Source organism: Convolutriloba macropyga, chromosome 3 (assembly GCF_964194025.1).
Source record: "Convolutriloba macropyga chromosome 3, txConMacr16.3, whole genome shotgun sequence".
Classification (NCBI taxonomy): domain Eukaryota; kingdom Metazoa; phylum Xenacoelomorpha; order Acoela; family Convolutidae; genus Convolutriloba; species Convolutriloba macropyga.
The window spans coordinates 69591992-69614235 of NC_134470.1; the positions used below are offsets into that span (position 1 = coordinate 69591992).

The window sequence follows — 22244 nt, forward strand, 5'->3', positions numbered from 1 at the left end:
GGCGAGAACTTAAACAAATTAATTTATGGGGTGGGGGACGGAGTTAAAACTATTCGAATGACCATTGCCTATTTTTTATCCATCCATTAGAGACTAATTCGCATTCCTCTTCAAAGACTGACAATTCAACCTCTTCGTCTGTTTGTGATAGATTTTGTGCAATTTTCAAATTAAAACGTGACGTACGTAACGCTTAACCATCTTTGATATTTTAATCATTTCAGTTCACTATTTCTGCTATGACGTCTGAAATAGGCGGACTTCAGCTTTTTTCTACAATGCTTTGAAAGATACACTCGTTTTCAAAAGCATTTAAATTGCTAGACATTTCTTTGTTCAATGGGTTAAGAGATGAAAAGATTGCGTACTATAGCCCAAACTGAAATTCATCCAAAATTCAATCTTTTCGAGGAGAAATCAAAGTCCACCCCGGATTTATTGGTATTTAATCTGCCCCCCGAATGCTTTTTACTTTTTGCTGCTGAGGGTGTATTTTGCAAAATTCAGTTTATTTAGTACGAGATTGACGAATATCCTATAGGGCAGTAAAAGATGTTCTGAACTAATTCTAACCCCTCAATTCAAATATCCGTGAAACTGGAAGTTGATTAAGCAAAGACGGATAAATGAACGCAATAGCCTTTCTAAGCCGATTTTGAAAAATCTTAGTACGGGTTTGAAGAGTAAGAGCTAAAAGGGGTTAAATAAAAAAATAAAGTCCTCAAGAAATTAGGCAACGTTATTACCACATAATGGAGCAAATTAACAAACCATTAGTTATCAATGAAACTTAGTAGTATTCGTTGCTTAATTCAAAAAAAGTAAAGAAGCAGCAGCGTTGTAATTTAAAGCTTAAGCAAAACAGAAAACAATTGGGACAAAGAGCACGAGGAAAAGCTGTTTAGTGAATCTTGTTTATCTTGGTTTCAGAGAATTGACGATCTAGGGTTAGTCGGGTGTTTTCATTTCTTGAAAAAAAATAAGTGAGCCATTTGAATTAACTTTTTCTACGTCAGAACTCATTTGCTGACGATTTTTAGCCACGTTAAGTTTGTAGAATTTTTACAAACCTCAGATTTTGACAGATGTTTTGAAAATTTTATTTTATATGTTCAATGAAATCCTAATTTTTCTTTTTTTTTATTAAATCGCTTACTTAATTTTTGCACAATTTTTTAAAATATAATGTAGTCAGCCATAAAAAAAAAAGATGTAAAAATATAAAAAAGACGTTTTGCACTGACACAATCGTCAACAAAATTAATGTTTGAATAGCAAGAAACAGAGTAAATACCCGTTTACGAAAAAATTTTAGCAATATTTCAATTTCAGTTATCATTAAAAAAACAGAGAATCATCGATTGACAATTGAAAATTTTAAATGGTCTATATGTGACAAACAACTTACCCGAAAAAAAACAGATTTCTCAAAAAAATTGTTCATCTTGACAAAGAGCTTTTGAAATTAATTATAAAACAAATGCTTGAAACTACGGAAATTGATCAAAATGAAAAGATTCCAAGTGGAACTCAAATTACTGCTTTTTACGGACAAATCTGCAAAAAAATTTTTAAGTGCTGATTATTTTTAAGGATGAAACGATTGATTTTGAGATTTAATTCTAAAAATTCAATTTCCCAAGTACTGTTTTAGAAATATAAAATTTTCACATTCATTTATCACAATAAGCAAAAACCAGGTTGCCCAGTTTTGCCCTCTTCGTTTTTATTTAGTGGGTTGTGATCTATCGATCTCATCAAAATTATAGCGCATCTTGTATATACCTTGGAATAGTTGTTAAAGAAAAGATGTTTTAATCAATAACTATCATAGCTAACGACAGTTTACAAAGCTAAAACTGTATGATTATAAAAAACTGTAAATTTTTTTCGCACTTCACGTAAATAAAGTTAGCGCATTGCTCTGTTTCTGTCATACTTTATAACTTCTTCTGCATACTTCAATTCCACCTTCAAAGTTTTAACAATTGAACCCCAATTTTTCTGCAAATAAAGGCATCAGTATAGTTGAGGTACTTCAATTAATTTGAATGATTTCTCTTTAAGAACCTACAGGCACTTGCTTAAAATTTCAAATTTTTGAAAGTTTTAGGCTATAGTGAGCGGAATTTTGAGCAAACTACCAATCAAAATTTTAGAAAATGCTTAAACGCATTAGTGTAAGCATCTTCTTAGAACCCCAATTACAACCTAGCATATTTCTGTGGTCATTTTTGTAAACCACAGTTAAAACAACTTGAACCCAACAACTGACTCTATAAATGAATGACTGTTTCAAAGATGAATCAAAAACCCCACACAATAAACAGGGGTAAAATTGCGTCTTCGTTGCTTAACTGGTTTAATTTATCAACACTTTATCCTATTTCTAAAGTACTATATGTGGTTCAAATTTTTAGTTTTATAATTGATATAACATTGCACCTCTTTATGCCTCACGAAACCGCAGAACTGGGGTCAAATAAAGTTAGAATATAGTTTTGAGAATAATCCGGCAATCGATTTTGCCCTGGAGCGCAAAAGTCCTCGCTTCTGAGCTCTAGTTACCTTAGGTTTCTCAGAGCCACATTCAAACATTTAATGAACTGCCAAAAATCACACCCCTAACGATGAAACTTTTCTTGCTTATTAAAAGATTGAGAGAAAACAAAAAGCGGACGAAAGAACTTTGGTGAAATTTCATATATCAAAAGTCAGAACACATTTGCTGACGAATTTTAGCCACGTTGTATGTTTGTAGAAATTTTACAATCCTCAGATTTTGACAGATGTTTTGAAAATTTTATTAGAAGGAATATTGGGCAATATACAGGAAGGACTGAGAGTAAAATGTAGTATTTGAACAAAAAAGTTTTCTAAAAATAAGAAGAAAAAAACAATGAACAAAAAAGAAGGAACTCGAAGTCGGAGTTTCAATGACAATTTTTTCATTGCGTGTTTAGCACAATATAAGTTCCCCGGCATAAAGTTCAAATGAACAAGTTTGTTACCACTAAATAAACGCAACAAACATTGCCTTAATTGTAGACGTTGTTTCTGTTTAACGACAAGCATGCATGCGTTAAGTTTTCGCTCCGACAACTATAGTTCCAGAAAAGTACAATATTGACAAAGACCATTTCGGAAAAATGGAACTAAAAATTCAAATATTAGCAAGTGAGCATTCGTTTTTGTTGTTCTATGTTCATTGAAATCCTAATTTTTCTTTTTTCATTAAATCGCTTGCTTAATTTTTGCTCAATTTTTTTAAAATATAATGTAGTCAGACATGAAAAAAAAGATGTAAAAAAGACGCTTTGCGCTTACACAATCGTCAACAAAATTAAACGTTTGAATCGCAAGAAACAGAGTAAAAACCCGTTTAAGAAACATTTTCAGCAATATTTCGATCTCAGTTATCATTAAAAAAACAGAGAATTATCGATTGACAATTGACAATTTTAAATGGTCTATATGTGACAAACTATTTACCCGAAAAAAAACAGATTTTTCAAAAAAAAATTGTTCAGCTTGACCAAGAGTTTTTGAAATTAATTATAAAACAAATGCTTGAAACTACGGAAATTGATCAATAAGAAAAGATTCCAAGTGGAACTCAAATTACTGCTTTTTACGGACATAAATCTGCAAATTATTTTTAAGTGCTGATTATTTTTGAGGATGAAACGTTTGAGTTTGAGATTTAATTCTCAAAATTCAATTTCCCAAATACTGTTTTAGAAATAAAAAATTTTCCCATTTATTTATCACAAGAATCAAAAATCAGGGTGCCCAGTTTAGCCCTCTTCGTTCTTTATTTAGTGAGTTTTGATCTATGGATCTCAACAAAAAAATTATAGCGCATCTTGTATATATCTTAGAATAGTTGTTAAAGTAAAGACGTTTGTCTCAATAACTATCATAGCTAACGACAGTTTATAAAATTAAAACTGTATGATTATAAAAAAACTGGATTTTTTTACTCGCACTTCACGTCTATTTATTTTCTAAGTAAAGATATTAAATTTTATATCTGATAAAACTGCTTTACAAAACTAGCTACAAAAAAACTGCAAAAATTTGACAATAAAAAAACAGGTAAACGCATTGCTCTGTTTCTGTCATACTTTATAACTTCTTCTGCATACTTCAATTCCACCTTCATAGTTTTAACAAATGAACCCCAATCTTTTTGCCAATAACAGCATCAGTATAGTTGAGGTATTTCAATTATTTTGAATGATTTCTCTTTAAGAAACTACAGGCACATGCTTAATTTTTGGAATTTTTGAAAACTTTAGGCTATAGGGAGCGGAAATTTGAATAAATTACCGATCAAATTTTTAGAAAATGCTTAAACGCATTAGTGTAAGCATCTTCTTAGAACCCCAATTACAACCTAGCATATTTCTGTGGTCATTTTTGTAAACCACAGTTAAAACAACTTGAACCCAACAACTGACTCTACAAATGAATGACTGTTTCAAAGATGAATAAAAAACCACACACAGTAAACAGGGGTAAAATTGCATCTTCGTTGCTTAACTGGTTTAATTTATCAACACTTTATCCTATTTCTAAAGTACTATATGTGGTTCAAATTTTTAGTTTTATAATTGATATAACATTGCACCTCTTTATGCCTCACGAAACCGCAGAACTGGGGTCAAATCAAGTTAGAATATAGTTTTGAGAATAATCCGGCAATCGATTTTGCCCTGGAGCGCAAAAGTCCTCGCTTCTGAGCTCTAGTTACCTTAGGTTTCTCAGACCCACATTCTAACATTTACTAAACTGCCAAAAATCACACCCCCAACGATGAAACTTTTCTGGCTTACTAAAAGATTGAGAGAAAACAAAACGCGGACGAAAGAAGCTTCAGTGAAATTTCATTTTAGACTGCTGCTTTCTGATGCATCGTGTTATTGATGAAGGGAAGCGAGGCCGAAGGCCATGTGAAACCATTATAATGAGTCTTAAAAGCAGCAATCTAATGAACATAATGAAAATTAATACAGATATCCATGACAAAAAGTGTCCATTTACTCAACTATGCTGTTATTTAACTGCCAAAAAACTTTTACGTACACGTACAGTCAATTTAGCGGATATAGGAGTAATATACGTCTATAAATAAAAATTGTACTAAAATAGTCCCCATGCGACCCTGCGCAGAAAAGATGCTCTCCAAATCAAAATTTTCCAGACGAAAAACTTACTGGCAATGTTTGTGTGGCCTTCTCGATATAAGTTTAATTATCTGAGAACATGGGCGGTTATTGCAAACTACAATTTACTTTCTCAGAAAAACAACTCTTAATTTCTCTCGTATTTTTTAATACATAAGGGAAACCAATTCGCAACATTTGAAATTTAGTGGAGGTATTCTGTTTTGTCTGAGAACACTTGGGCTCAAAAATGGGCAAATATAAATAACATAAATCACCTCTATTCAATATCGCACAATTATAGCATGTAGTTTTGAGGGAAACTGTTTCAACCTTGATAATTCAGGTGGGTCCATCAAATAGATCACGTGAAATACCCTCTCAGGTATGAACATAAATGGCCCATTCGTGAAATTGAGACGACAGTTCCAAGTCAGAAATCTGCATTCTATTATTAGATAAAGCAGAGTAACAAACAGTGACTTTCTGTCCTTGTTGCAGAATTAGGTAGATTGAAATCTCTTCACTTCTCAGCACGTGAACAAAGTTGAATTTGTTTTCGCCCTACCATGTGAACAAATTAATGAGTTTAATATGTTTCTGGGAGCAGTTTTATGACCTAGATAAGGACAAAAGTACCCAAGTTACCTCTGATCAGGTCCAGAAATTAGCAGGGGTGATGCTTAAATTGACGAGGTAAGAGGGGGGAGGGGGCACAGAATAGACCAATTAAGTGTAATCTTTTAAAAAAATCATCCGGTCTATATTACACCAAGATTGTTTTACTTGCACACACCCAAGCGCGTGCAAAACCTTTTTAAATGCGTCTTTTGGACTTTTAAGCTCTTTGAAAAGAAATATGGGGTCTGATTGGCAAAAGAGTAAAAGTAGCACACTAAATCTTCAACTCCCCACACTGCTTAAAATTTTTCAGCGTAAAAACCTTACACAAACATGCGTTGAAATGCGCTGGACAGGACTGAAACTTTCAGCTGAATTTTCAAAAATTCGTAAAATTTCTGTCAAACTATTCTGGTGTTGTTGACTGAGTCGCACCCCACTCTCCAGAATAGTAGTCATCATTTAATCCACTGCGCTATCGATTCCACAAATTCTTCTCACTTAAATTGCTTTTAAATTTATAAACCATTGGGTATGAAATGCACCGAAACGCGCTGAAGTGCGCTGAAATTATGTAAGAAATGCGCTGAAAAGTCAGCACATTTTTTGGATAACATCAGCGCATTTATTAAATAATAATGCGCTGACAAGTCGACCAGACTACAGGAAACTTTGGACGTTGGGAGTGATATTGTACTGGACATCTGACAGTGAGTGTTCAAGAAGATGCATTGTAGTTTTTAAGCACTCACCAGGTCGTGACGCCACTGTAGCTTGTAGCCTCTCACATGCAATGATCACGTGGTTGTTGAGTGAAAAGAGACCCGCAAACATCATCACAGCTGCCTCCCTGAAAACAAAAAAAAACGTAAAACGTTTAAGTATGAATGTCATTGTGTTATGACTTTAAAAGGCCTCCACATCATGGTAGCCGAGAGGTAAGGTGTGTGATTCAAACGCCAATGATTGAGAGTTCAATCCCCTGCCTCTGTGAAGCTGTCTGTGTGAGGATGAGCTCTTACTTAACCAGAGCTTCAGGTTGACCAAAGCCTGACCAATCTTGGCTGCAGTAATGGTACCACATGAAAGTGGCAGACGCAAAAAAAGTGACCAAAGTCACCAAAAAAGAGCAATGATGCTCATAAAAAGAATAGCTTGAAATGTGGTGAATAATACGAAAAAGGGCAGCTGAGAACAAGCCGCAGTAGCCTAATGCTGTTTCGCTGCGATTACGCATGAACAAAAAAAGGAGCACTCAAAAGGAAATACAGACCTGATTGAATAGTTCTGACAAATTGAAGAGATTTTTGAAGAGTTATGATCACCAATACTTAAAACGGGAGATAAAACAAATGACTCCACATCATGAGATAGTTGATTACCCTGAGTATAAACAAACAATATCGTTGAATGATTATAAAGAACATTGCACGTACTGTTGCAGCATAGTGCAACTATGCTATATCACTATCATAAAGTTTTCTGATGATCTCTCTTGCTGATATGTGAAGATTCATACCTTACTGGTGTTTTCATTTTGTCTTATCACTACAATTCTAACTACAAAATAGTTTTTAAAGCTTTACGAACTATTAGGCATTTCTAGTGCCAAACATGGTTGTCAAATTTTTGTAACATCATTTATCGTACATGATTATTTTGAAAATTTTTCACCGCAATCGTAAAGTCTTGCAGCCTCCTGCAAAAGTTGTTCGCTAGAATTTGTCAGTTAACCATCTGTGTCATCTTTTATTGAAAATATCATCTATTTGCTATATTGCTAAAAATAAAATTTTAGAAGGCAAAAAAATTTCCAAAAACCGAATTTTTTTAGGCAAAAATCTCAGCGAAATGGTCGTTGAAAATTGAACCACTAATTTCATTCTGTTCAGGAAAAAAACAACCTAAGATGATTTCAAATTGAATCAAAATCAATCTTTAAACTGTATAAAGTGGCCAGATTTGAAAAGAACAAGATCTTCAGCATTTATTAACCGTTTGATCCCAATTAAGCAGTTTTTGATTGCTGAGCTGGCCACAATTAATTAAAAGCACGCTGAATTTGTGAATTTGTACAATTAATTTAAGTGTTTTTCCCGTTATAACAGTGTAATTAGTTCTGTAATTTTAAAATTTTAACAGAAAAACAAAATATATGTAATACAAATCAGAAATATTTTACAAACTCAAGCTCTATTTCAAGCTTCTTGTTGTTGAATCTGACAACACAACAACTATGTGCCCAAGAAATCATCGAAAAACGCAAAAACTTCGTTTTATGAAAACACTACAGTCATCGCAAAAGCTAATAGGACGTTTTCGTGAAGCCTGTGCATCTTTTATGAGAAAAATTGTAAGCTGTACCAACTTGAAATCGCTGATCTGTACTTGTGTACAGAATTTTAAAGCTGTTCCAGCTTTAATTGCTGCAAGGAAAGGCACTAGAAAAAAATTCCAGGTTTCTTGTGCAGCAAGAACCTTGGAAAGCTTTAAGAGCATCTCAATAAATACTCTTGTTCTTTTAAGTTTCAGAACTGGCATGCCAAGGACAATCTGAGATTTTGAAGGAGATAATGTCAGCCTCAAGCTTAATTCCAGAAGTTTGCCGCAAACTTTTTCTATATCCTTCTCTCTCTCTCTCTCTCTCTCTCTCTCTCTCTCTCTCTTCATCTCTATCTCTCTCTTCTTTTCTTTCTTTCTTCCTTTTTCTTTTTCCTTTTCTTTCTCTTTCTCTTTGTATCTCTCTTCTCATTGATATCTTTAATGAAAGAGCTCATTTTCTGCTCATTTTGATCTCAAACACTAAGATTGCATTGTAATTTATTTTCGGAGGCATTTCTAACTTACATTTTAGGTGGGAAAATAAGATAACGAATATCCTGTTCACTTTCTACTTTTTTAATCTCCTGGTCTTCCTTCGATTGAAAATCCATCCAAAAATCTTTCAAAGCTGAAGGTAAAACTTGCAGGGTTCTGGTGAGCCTTTCACGGTTCTGAATCTTTTAGTGTATAAGTTGTATAAATTGCTAACAGCTACTATCACAAGAGTTCAAAAATATTCATTGGCGGGCGTGGATAAATTGCCTAGTTAATGCTGATTTTGCTTAGTTTCGATTAACCTCCGCTTTTTTTTGCATCTCCTCAAAAATTCTTGTTGTATCTATCAATTGTGATTTAAAACTTACTTCCCTCGCAATTAACTGGAAATGAGAAAGCGCCTCGCTTAATCAATAACGCGAATAGCCTTTATATCTTTCAATTGCTTATAAGAAAATTTCAGGAACCGCATTATCTTGCAAAGCTAATTTGGCCTCGGTGTGATGGAAAGTCAGCCTGCTTAAATGTCAATGCACAAATGATGTTTTTGATAGCAAAGATAGTTGAAATGTGGGACAATTAAACGGTTCGTTGAGTTCACTTATTAGCTTTTTTATCAGTAATAATATGAAATACGGGGGGTCGGCGCAGGTCAAGAGCAAAGGTAACTAATTGATCTCAAAATGTGAACAGTACAAAAATACTATTCAACCAAGGTTTGCGAAAACACTGCCATTTGGTTGAAAAAAATAACGGTTACTGAACAAATATTTTAAATCAATTCAACAATCAACAAAATGGACAATAAAAATTACGCTTAGAACCTTAAAAAGTTTGATCACAAAACTATTTGTTAAAAAGAATGATAGGTCTTATTTTAATTGACGAGTATATAAAAGTCCCTCGCGATATTTGATACCACAATATGAACCCCAATTGCCATTATGAGACTCAATCAAATCAATTCAGAGACTCAATCAAATCAATTTTAGTTTTTTTTTGAAACCCATAGATATCAAAAAATACCATCCATTTGCACAGCACATGAGATATCCTCCTGTTGTTGTAAAAACAGAAGCAATAGCAGAGAATGATTATGCCTAGTTATTACAAATCATTTTAATCAATCGCCCATTGGGAAACCATAACTCCAGAGAACATCAGAAGACTGACCAGAGACGACCCCGATCAAACGGTACCAAAAAATTTCTCCAAAAAAAGATATCAGCATTCAAATGCAAGTTAGTCTATAATCAGTTTCAGAATTATTTGAACCACTCACGCGTGAATATGTCGTACAGAAAGTGAGATGTTCGTATTCAATTTCCTACCTGGCGACAAATTCAATTCTGGGCTCAAATTTTGATAACTAATGGATGTTTTGCCAATTTAGGAGAGTCAAGTCTGCCAAAAAATTAGCGTTGAAATAATTGGCTCAAGGTATTTTTGGCCGTTAAAAGCATTATTATGGCCGTATTTGAAGAAACTGGAAAAACTTAAAATTTAAATGATTTCTTCAATTTTTTGTTCTCCTTGAAAACAAATATCTTATAACTGATCATTTAAAATTTTCATGCTGCTTTTTTTTCGACGGGGAGTAAAGACTTTTTGGTTAGCACTGGAAAACCAGCTTTCAATTTCGAGCCAAGTATGTTATTCCTTGGAGACCATTTATTTTTCACGCTCAAGTAAAAGCAAAAGTAACGAGTTTTAGAATGAAAATTATTTATACTCAAACACTTTTTCTCTTTCATCCAATTATAAACAAAAACCTCCCGCGAAAAACTGTTTTCATGATGAATTATTGATTAGGAGCGGTAATTATTCAGTTATGTAGCCCCGCGATCCCCAAAGCAATTTTGCTGTACAAAAACTGAACTTAATTTTTTCTCACAGCCCGGAAAGAAATCTGGGAAAATGCAAAGAGTGTATTTAGGTTCACGCTGTTGAAATGGAACGCGGGAACTCATTAGAATAGAGTATCAGCTATCCATTGTTTTGGTAATTGGTGTCCGCGACGTCCGATACACGTCTTCGATTACTCTTTTCACGGCTAACTGGTTAAATAAAACCTACCAAATAGCCTTTTAAGCAGAAAATAACAAACTGAATGCGAAATAATTGCATGTACTTGATGCTGCGGGACATAAATCGGGTCATTCCTTGTACAGACCCCCACCCCCGCCCACCCCACCAATAGCCCCCAAATTACCGCAAATATAGCGTAATGGGTAATGGGGTTGGGCTCTAATTTCGTGGGGAGGGGGGCTATAATAGAAAAGACCCCACTAAAATCCGCGTAAAATTAAAATTCTCAAGTAAAGGCTTCATTCTTCCATCATGACAAACTGCTTCGCTACTTCGTTGAATTTTATATGACAGATTATTCCATCAAATTTTTTCAATGGTTGTCTCTCACAGAACTAATTTCCTAAAAATTCTTTGAATCTTTGCTTCAAAGAAACTCTCACAGAACTAATTTGCTATATATATATATATATATATATATATATATATATATATATATATATATATACTAGATAGAGTCTTATGTAACTCCATCGGAGCCGATGGGAGCATTTTTAGCAAGCAAAAAAATTTAAAAATGCCAACTTGGAAAACCAGTTTAACTTGCTATTGATGATAAAAGGAAACAAGATAATTAACAAAATTTATGAACAAAAACAACAGTTAATTGCGACCAAAAATCAATGTCTATCTAATTACAAACGCTTATTTAAAAAAAGCTGAAATGACAACAGATAATACCGGACACAATTCTAAAGAGTGCCAATTAAAACATCAGCTAACATTTAATTGGCATCAGCATTTAGTTGGCATAAAATCCGCGTAAAATTAAAATTCTCAAGTAAAGGCTTCATTCTTCCATCATGACAAATTGCTTCGCTACTTCGTTGAATTTTATATGACAGATTATTTCATCAAATTTTTTCAATGGTTGTCTCTCACAGAACTAGTTTGCTAAAAATTCTTTGAATCTTTGCTTCAAAGAAACTCTCACAGAACTAATTTGCTATATATATATATATATATATATATATATATATATATATATATATATATATATATATATATATATATACTAGATAGAGTCTTATGTAACTCCATCGGAGCCGATGGGAGCATTTTTAGCAAGCAAAAAAATTAAAAAATGCCAACTTGGAAAACCAGTTTAACTTGCCATTGATGATAAAAGGAAACAAGATAATTAACAAAATTTATGAACAAAAACAACAGTTAATTGCGACCAAAAATCAATGTCTATTTAATTACAAACGCTTATTTAAAAAAAGCTGAAATGACAACAGATAATACCGGACACAATGCTAAAGAGTGCCAATTAAAACATCAGCTAACATTTAATTGGCATCAGCACAAAACTATATGTCTCTTGAAAATATGTGGGGACCGGTCCTTACTGACACTAGGTAACAAGTAGACAGAAAAAGAAAAAAAACAGCAAAATTTGAATATAAGTTTATATCTTTTAAAACAATTTCATAGTCAAAAATAATCAGCTTCCAACTGCAACTACTCGACAGGCTCTTAATACTGATCAGGTTGCTAAAGTTCTCTTTGGCCTCCTGATAACTGATCAGCCATCAATGCCTCTTTGAACAAATGTTTCAAACCATTGCACTCCTGATCTTTGCAGAACACAGTCCAAGTTTTTTATTTCAAATTTCATGCTAAACAGATCGCTTATCTGGGAGAAAACATATTTGTCAAATATTTCGTATCAGAAAAAAGGAGCGTTTTAAAATTTTTGACTTATGTTTTTAATTCGGTGTCCTGGGAGCAATCAATGGCAAGTTAAGGTTCAATTTTAAGCTGTCTATGATGATCTGCGTTGTCTGAAAAGTCCAATCGTTGTCATCGTTTCTCTTGTGAGCTTAAAGATAGAGATCATTGATCGTTTTTCTGTTAAAACCCTCTTATACACCTGGAGAAAATAGCGAATGCGAAAACAAAACTACTAGGGCTGCCATTAGACACGAATCTACGAATCTAAATTAAGATATCGCTAAGGACACAGTTTTTTGTCTGTAGTTTATTTTGAAAGCAAAGAATCCCAAGAATGATTTCAACAAACCCAGAACAAAAGCTCACAAAAAATTACGTTTATTGTGTCATGCATTTTGCAATATCTAGACACACAGTTAATGTTGGTAATCTTATTTCAACAAGGGCCATTCAAACTGGTACAAAACAATAGCAGTTAGTAAGGTTTTGTATAATGTTTTAGTTAATGAAAAAAGATGCCAGGTCATACATATTAAAAACTCGGCCTAAGGACATTTTTACACGCAAAATTTACACCACGCGTTATAATATATTAAACAATAAGTTTTTATTCGCATAAATAAAACACTATTGTGTAAGAGGTTCTTAAAGGGAAAGTTTCAAATAGTAGCATTCAGAAGCTACAAAAATGAAGAAGCACCTAATAGTAACGCACAGACGTTGACCGCAAAATGTATTTCAAACTTAATAATAATCAGTTAGAAGAATAAACTCTACCGTCTTAAAATATCCAATATATAATTTTTCTTAAAAAGATAGGGCTTCCGCTTAGCATCAAGGTGTTTCAGCATAGTGAATACCCATATTTGTAGCTTATAGGCCCAAACGTATACATAGTCAATATGAACTGCTCTGTTCTCCCAATAATAAGTCGTTTTAACTCACTCCTGTTAATATTTCTCGAAAAATAATTATCTACGAGTTATAGAAGAAGTTCGAACACATTTCTTTGAATGTATTTAAGGCAGCCATAGAATTGCTGTTTTTTGTAAGAATGTATGACATTTATCTGTTCAAGAACTGATACCTTTACGTTGTCCAAGTTAAGTTGTCACAGTTATTTGTTTTACTATACGATACTTCCACCACAGTAAATGATTTGGGCTATTATTATTTCAAGATATTGAATAATTATTAAAAGATCTTTCAAGAAAATCTGTTCGCACATGATGCTCCGACCCCGCCCACATTTTCAACTTAAATGTCTCGAAGAGAAACAAATGAGGAAGAGAAACAAAACTTTCAAAAAAACACTCTTCGAAAAGAAATGGTTAATGAGTAATTTCTCTTAAGTGCAAACCAAAAATTGATTTAATTAATGCCGCAATGGAGAGCCAATGATACCTGCTATTAATAAAACTACGAGACAACAAAAGCAACAAAAACAGCAAAAACTCAATTCCCGTCTAAATCAAAATCTGTTTCTTCTTTTAAAAAAATATAACAAATTAAAAACGAATCAGTTAAAAACTAAACTAAAAAATCAAATTTCACTCCACTTCGAAGCAGATGCAATTTCTCCTTATTAAGACCTTGTAAAAAGTCAAGAAGAAAAAGAATAAAAAAGGCAAAGACAACCATCAGCTGTCAACTGGAAATCCTAGATAAAGCCCTATGCAAAAAGACATAACAATTCCACCTTGTCCAACCAATTATATTTGTCATTGATGAGAATAGGAGACAAGATAAATAACAAAATCAATGAACAAAACAACTGTTAATTGCGACCAAAAATTACTTCTTACAAACCTTTAATAAAAAAAGTCGAATTGGCAACAGATAATACCAGACAAAAGTCTAAAGAGAATCAATGGAAACATCAAATAAAAATTACTTGGCTTAGGCAAAAAAAGTATAAGTGTCTTAAAAATATGTGGGACCCGTCCTTTCTGAGAGAGCAAAATTTGAAATTATCTTTATATTATTAAAGCAATCTCAAAGTAAAAAAACCGTTAGGTTCAAATTTAAAATACTATATAGGCTCTTTTATACGCTGTTACAGGGAGTCAATAAAATCTCCCGTTATCCAGAATTTGTTATTAGAGTACTATAAAAAGTGAAAGTTAAATCTAAACGTCAAGTCTTCGGTTAAAATTTGGGCAAAAACAGTGTCGAAGTCATTGAAACGATGCGCTATTCATATAAACCATTATATATGATTAACCACTCGCCTCATGAAAACTAATAGAAACCGTCATTAATAACTTGGTATGTTGCAAAAAATACGACTGCCAGAAATGGTCAATTATTTTTATAAGATTTATTACCAATCAATCAAATAAAAATAATTATACAAACCTAAATTAACCGAGCCACAACATAACTATTAAACAAAAATTAGAAAAAACACAAAGTATTTTCTCTAGAGAAAAGATGTAAGCTGTTTTTTTATTGCAGAATAAGTTGCAAAATGTCAGAAATGAAATTTAAAAAAGGCCAAAATTCAAAAATTAATATTAAACCAAATAAATTCAAAAGTTTTTAAAAACCCTAATTCCCGACTAAAATAAATCAGAAAGAGTTATTATTTTAATGGAGGCCAATTTATCCTCAAATTAGTGGAGACGAAGTCTTGAGACAACAAGTTAACTGGTACAGAATTCAAATTTCATCAAATACTATTAACAAAACACATTGTTGAAGCATTTAAAACCATAAGAAATCAATTGAACAGATTGTGCTTTTAATGAACTGTTTTAATGAAGTATTTTTGAACAGCAATAAGCCCTCGTTTTACGGGGATTATGCGGAACAGACAACAAAAAATTACCAGAAGCAATGACAAGTAACAACAATTTTTTAAAAATCTGAAACCACATAGCTCTATAGCAATGAAACCTCAACTGCAAAAACCAAAAAAAATCGTTTGCTCTGCCAAAAGTGGATTGTAGACTTCATTAATAAGATCAAGGTACAAGTTGTCAAAAAGAAAAACAAAAAGTGGCAGAGTTCAAATGGTCGACCAAACTTTTCAAAACACAAAACTTCAAACTCAATAATGCAATTAGCAAATAAAGGAAATCATAAAAAATATTGCTTACATCTACAGAAGAAACAACTGCAACTCCTTTCTGTCATCCAGAATTTTTGAGGCAAAAAAAAACAGACAAGTACAGGAAAACTCAATTATAGATTGTATGAATATGGTTTCGAAGCCTTTAAAATCTATTTTAAAAATTTCATTTGTAAACACATGTTTTAAAAAACATATGTTTTTAAAAACGGTATGTGACCTGTTATCAGAAAGATAATAAGACAAGGCGAAAAAAACTTCCAAAACTGGCATATGTCTAACAGCAAAAACAATTTATTTAGAACTCGTGATCTCGAAAAATGAAGTTCCACTTATTAGAAAAAAGATGCATTTTCTGTTTACTGAGACTAACCAACAGGTTGACAGAACTTCGAGATAAATAGCAAAGTTCGAAAGTGAATTTAGACTTTGTTTACGCCAATCCATTCAAATACATAGGAGCCAATAGATATTTACTGAAAGCGTTGAATATGTTCAAGTATACCAATAGGGCCAACTGGTTCTCTAAGCATTGATACTCAGTCTTTAGACTGCAAAACGGACAACAAATGCTGCGAAACACAAGAATTTGATTCGAATTTAAGGAAACGCTTTGTTCAAGGCATAGAAACCATGAAATAACACTGGATCATCAGCGTTCAATTGGACAGAAAACGTGAGTGCGTAGTAGTTGAATTTGAATAGGAAATTTTTCTGGTCTGTAATAAACATAGAAAAAAAAGTGCAAATTAGTTTTTATAAAGGCACAACCTCAATGGAATCACAATGTTTTTTGATTGTCAAAAACCGCGAAGAGCAAAATTAACCCTGATAAAGCGAGGCGTTCAATAATACCAGGTAATTGTTTTAATTATATGCACAATACGTACTTTGGCAACAAAATTGCAATATATCAACCTTAGGAAACTAAATTGGTTCAATGAGTTTCAAATTAGCGAAAAACCGGCGACATTTTTATTCAAGAACACTCTTAAAATAAACGGCGGTAGAGCTAGCCTTTTTTGAGTGTATTTAAACGTTTGTTAGCAGAGCAGTTTGAGGGCTGTTCCTCCGGCAAAATCGAAAAAATAGGGCCGAAGAAACATTTGGTGCCATTTTCGATGAAAAAAGTCAAAATTTAAAAATGAAATCATCAATTTTTAAGCTATAATTGTCGGATCAAAAGAGTCAGCATGCCTCTTCTGAATCTTTAGGTGAAACCAATGGAGCTATTGCTAACAAAATTATTAAATTCCAGCAAAATTAACGACAAATTGAGCAAAAATTCCCTAAAATGTGATACGAAACAACGGATAACAACGCAATGTTCACAAATCTTTGAACCTCGATAACTCGATAACTGCCTAGAAAAAATGACATTAAAAAAATTGATTTTTTATTCTATGCTGTCCGGGCTTTCTAAAGATACCAATAACGACGAATATATCGATCGGGCAAAATTGACTGAACAAAAAAAAACCTATTTGAGTATATAGTTCCTCCCCCCACTAAAGTTGGTCGGAACAACAATTACAGAACCAACTTCCATTAGTTAGAAACTAAAATGGCAACGCTATGAACTTTATCGACTTGATTATTCATGTGAGTCGGTACAAGATTGAAAATAAATTAAAAATATACAATTTGTTGATGGTAAATTAAAAAGACATAATTATTTTGCCATTTTTGCATAGGTCAATAGAAACGAAATTCTCCACTGATTTCTCAGGACAAATTCTGGAGCAGAATTTGCATTTTAGCAAAAATTTTTGCTAGTTCTTCTTTCCTTTCCTTGCTTCATTTTATTTCTTACAGCAGATTTATAAGAAATAGCAAAAATTGCTTAAAAAATGTAAATTTTGTTGACGGTTATAACCTTGGCGGGGCAAGTAGAAAAGCAAAAAGAACAAAAGCTACCTAGAATCGAAATGTTTTCCAGGCCTCAATTTGCAGCGCAATTAGACTGTAAAACGTTTGATCGTTATTTATTGTTTTTTATCTCTGATACCGAAGAGGAAAATTTTCAATGAAGCTTTGTAATCGTTTCTTTTAAATTTATTTTCAAATGCTCTAATTTGAAAACCAAATTTTGAAATTTGTCAGGTTTTAAACGTACCGAGGTGTGGAACAAAAGCAATCACTTGTTCTTTTTTAACCTTTTTCATTAAGTCTGTTAAAAATTGTGATTGGCACTGCACCCTCCCCCAAATAGGGTTTTCAGGGCTCCCATTTGCGATGAACTTGCCATATGAACAGTCAGGAACAGTTTTTATGGGGTCTGTAAGGTATCATTAGGCCAGACTACAACGGATTAACAGGTAATCAATTCACTTCTAGTTGGTCTAAATATAGATTTACGGTAACTTAATATGAATGAGACGTTGTTGTATCATTTTCAACCTTCAATGACCCCTTTTTAGTACAAAAGTTAAGCAAAAACAGGCATGACCATTTATGCCCCCGGATAAAGATAAAATTATGCCTGCCTTTGTTATAGAGAAGGACGTTACTTTGTATGTAACCCCCCCCCCCCCCCCACCCACCCACCCAACTACCCACCCAACTACCCACCCACCCATCACCACATAAATATGAACTTGAGGCGGGGTAACCTAAAAGGTTTTTCTTTATTATTTAATTATCATTAGTTTCATTTTCCCCAATTTAAATCATTATAGTCATTACAGTGGTCTCCCAGTGAATCGAAACTTGGTACATCTTGATAAGAACATACTAAATCTTGGTAAATCTTGCCAAGATCTTGCCATGGTACTTACCAAGAAAACACCAAGATATGTACGAACTTGCAAGTTTTTTGCATGGCTGTCAAGAAACAAGATCTTGGCAAGATTTCCAAGAAAGATTAACCATGACATGGTAAGATATATCAAGTATTAAAAATTCAATAGCACCCAAAAACAAGATGTAGCAGGAAATCATAAGATTAAGCAAGAATTATCAAGAAATAGCAAGAATTATCAAGAATTATCAAGAATGTCGGAAAATACTGCTCCCGTTAGTTTATTAACCAACAAATGAGCCGCTTTTTTCCAGTATAATGAAATTTTTAAGTGGATGCTAGCTCGGTATGTACATAGTACACACCTTATACAGGACCGCCACCGTGAAGGCCCCCACTAAGGTCCCAAAAAAATTTAAAAAATTGTAACATGACATAAGACAAAAAAGCAAGCGTTGAAAAAACAAGACAGCAAAAAAAAACAACGCTCGGCAAATTGAATACATACAAAGCAACTACAGTATTTAAGCTAATTTTAGCTACAATAACATCCCTGTTTTTCATATCAATTATGTCATACGTCAGACAGTAATGTCCTTTTGTGTTTATCGTGGTTTGTGTTCATTCTGGACTTGCATATCGGTCAATATACTGGCAAATATTTGAAACTAATGATAAACTTATTAATTATGGCATGCTGTACAAAAAAAAACAGAGACTGGACCCCTTCTAGTTATAAACCCATAATAGAAACCCGAAAATTGGCAATCAGTAGCAAATATTTTATTTACCCTCTCCCCATGAAAGTCAAGATCTCAGTTGATATTAAAGAGTCTACGATTGCAGCCAGTTAATTCTATTATTCTCAATTTCAAAAGCATATTAGGCGTTGCTTCCATAATTAAAGTCACCTGAATGCAAGAAATGCAAATTTAAAAGAATAGACAAACATAAAAATAAATCTTCTGCAGAGAAAAAATAGCCAAATCCCAAGAATATGAAAGTCCAGAAAAAATCGATATACTTCATTTAATAAAAATTTTTTAAAATCAACACTGATTGAATAAGACGCCATTCGACTCATCTTAAAGAAATGAAGCAGGTTACTGTTATTTTTTTAAATACCTAAATACATATTTAAACAAACTCTAAAAAGTGATTAGAGGCAAAATTTTATCTAAGGACTGAAATTAGGCAAACTTGCAGTAATTGCAAAACCAGATGACAAAAAGTCTTAAAGTACTTTAAAAATAAACTTAAGTAAATTATTTAAACATCAGGATGAAACACACAAAGCTGCTAACTGACTACTGCAATCATAAATTGAAAAATAGATATCCACTAACATGTCATTCAGTCCATTATTTTTTTGTATTTTTCTTCACTGAAAAATAATCACAAACTCCAAAACTGAGCTCTCCAGACTCATGTTAGAAAAACTGATAAAGTGCACTTGATCCGTTGGCACTGCCACTTGCTTATGAAAATAGCTATAAAACTGAGTTGCCTAGAAACCAGGCAAAACTGTTGTTGCTTCAACTGCCCTAATTGTCTCCATAGCCTCTCCAATTGCATGCAGCCAACGGCCAAAAAGAATCGCCAAATATTTAAGAATCATATGCATTATATATATTTTTTAAACTAGTAAATTACGTAAAAATAATAGCACTTTTCTTAATCGACACGAATGCTAGTTTTGTCATCGAAACATTACTTCCTATCGTTAAAATTTTCAAATAATTAATAAAAATTTTTTGACGGAAAATCACTTGACAGCTGATTGACCGAACAATTGTGAGGTACACATAACCAAAATCGAAAATTATAACTTAACTTCAGTAAGAAGTTTCGTTGAAGTCTTGATTTAGACTACGGACAGCAGCGTTTATAATTTTTTTAATCAATCTAAACTATTTTAAAACTTCATTTAACATAATTTTATATAAGGACTAGCCACAAGAGCAACAGTAATTTTAAATTTTTTGTTAATTATTCTTGCGAAAATTGTTAGGATTTTTTATCATCAAAGTTAGAAGAAGCATGTCATAGAATTGTTTAGTTCGAAGCGGAACTCGGCTAGAAAAACAGACATTAAAACTATAGACAGCTTCAAAAAAAACTCTCGGCAACTTTTCTCACATTTTTTATTGTGTCTCTCCAATAAGCTAGAAAAAAATTCGAAAGTCGGAATAGTGAATCAATCTTTTGCACTAATTCACATTAAGTTATATATTTAGTAAAACATTGCCGTCATGTTGCAGCTATTTGCAAAGAAAAAGTACATTGTTAGTTTTCGTTCATTTTTCTGGTAATAATTTAATAAAGTAACCCCATCAACATTTTTAAATTCTGCTCAGTTTCGAAAAAAATATCACGTAAATTTCAAAAAATAACCTAAAAAACAATGATTAAATCAACGCAAAATTCCTATAAAAAATTTGATGCCCAATTTTTCTAATGTTTTGTTATGAGCGCAAAACTGATAATGGAAAAATATCAACAAGAGCTATCTTAGCATAATTCGTACTCGTTTCAACTCTGAAACAGAAGTTTTTTTTGTTTTCCTTTGCCCTGACGATGCAACGCATAACCTTAAGAGGTAAGCAGTTACTGTAACGTTCAAATACTTCGGTTTCGACTGCAACGCTTAATAGCATTTATTTATTTAGTTGAAGTTTTTGTAGTGTTTGTTGTGAGTTCTCTATTTTATATTTATGTAATAAAACTTCATCAAATTTTATTTTAACAATGATTCACATTAAACAAACAACAAATGAGAGAAAATGTGAGTTTTAGCGAGCGTAAATCGAAAATAGCGTAAAGCCAATATTTTTGAAAAAAAAAGATAAATGTTGAAGCGAAACATTTTTATGTTTGGGAAGGCACTTGAAGAATGTATTTGACACAAACAATTACTGATGCTTCAACGTCATTCAATCACTTCTGACATAGGATTAAAGAGTTTCAGTAACTGTAAAATGAAAACTTTGTTTCGTTTCGATTCATTCAATGACTTTTATCGATTTTACCGGAATATTATAATCACACAGGGTTTATCCCATAAGAAAATTGTCGACTATTTGAAGTAGCATGATTTTGAGATCAAGTCGAGTTAATCTTTATCCATCGCAGATCTCTTATTAGCAAAATTTCACAATGTTTGTTTGGTTAGATTTTTCCGCGTGACATAAATAATTGGAAATTCTTTCTGTCTGAAAAATTTTTTGATTGTGTCTCATTAATTTTGATACTTTTCCTTTTTTTTCAAAAAAACTCAAAAATAGAAAATGATTTTTCATTGATCTTCATTTCAATTGATCTTGTTGCAGTACTCTTTAGGAATTACTAAAATGGTTTACAAAAATTAATGCATTTAACAGGGGGCAGTTAACCCAATTCGGACAAAATTCTGCAATATTTATTTGCAATGTCTAATTACTGCTGTTTAATCTTAATGCTTTAATCCTAACCCTTTCTCAAAAATTGTGAGGAAAAAATTATTATTCGAACTTACAACTGAAGAACGCTCTCTTGGTGAAAGACAAAATCAAGCTCAGAAACTGCGAAGAAGCCATCAATTGACAGAATCAAGTCACTGCAGGCCAAAGCCACGCAATACACTCTGTAGGAACTCCACTGTGACGTAATGACTCTCTGCTTGCGAAGAAAGGAAATAATCACAAATAGTGAAATAATGTTGATTATGCAGAAAAATCTGAAGTAGGGTTCTAGGGTAGAATGACGCATAACGTCCTGGACATTTGTAGCTTTGTCAGGGGTGAAGGGTTTGGGGTTAGCAGGAGGTAAAATATCTTCCAGTTTTGGAATGCTGGTAGCATTTTTTAAGTTTGCCATATGTATTAACTTCGGAAAAGGAACCAATGATTCGTCAAAATCTGTATAACTCCATCAAAAAACTTACATATTAGAAATATGTTTTTATATTTGCTCGGTTAAATCATTTTTTTAATAATTTTATTTCATCAAAAATTACCTCAACGAAATTCGATATCAAAACGCAACAGAATAGAGCCACTTTTTTCAAAATTTGGATTGGAAA

The 22244-nt window shown here is 32.8% G+C and overlaps 1 protein-coding gene across 1 annotated transcript in view; it reads right to left on the reverse strand.

The window, feature by feature from the left end:
• LOC142337247 (uncharacterized) overlaps positions 1 to 21964 on the reverse strand; it is a 123952-nt gene extending 101988 nt beyond the window's left edge. Inside the window, exons 1-2 of the mRNA XM_075386400.1 lie at positions 21699 to 21964; positions 6542 to 6639 (exon numbers count right to left, since the gene is read on the reverse strand). Of these exons, the coding sequence (XP_075242515.1) occupies positions 6542 to 6639; positions 21699 to 21931 (331 nt within the window). The 5' untranslated portion in view covers positions 21932 to 21964. The remainder of the gene's footprint in view (positions 1 to 6541; positions 6640 to 21698) is intronic.
• Positions 21965 to 22244: the final 280 nt, after the last annotated feature.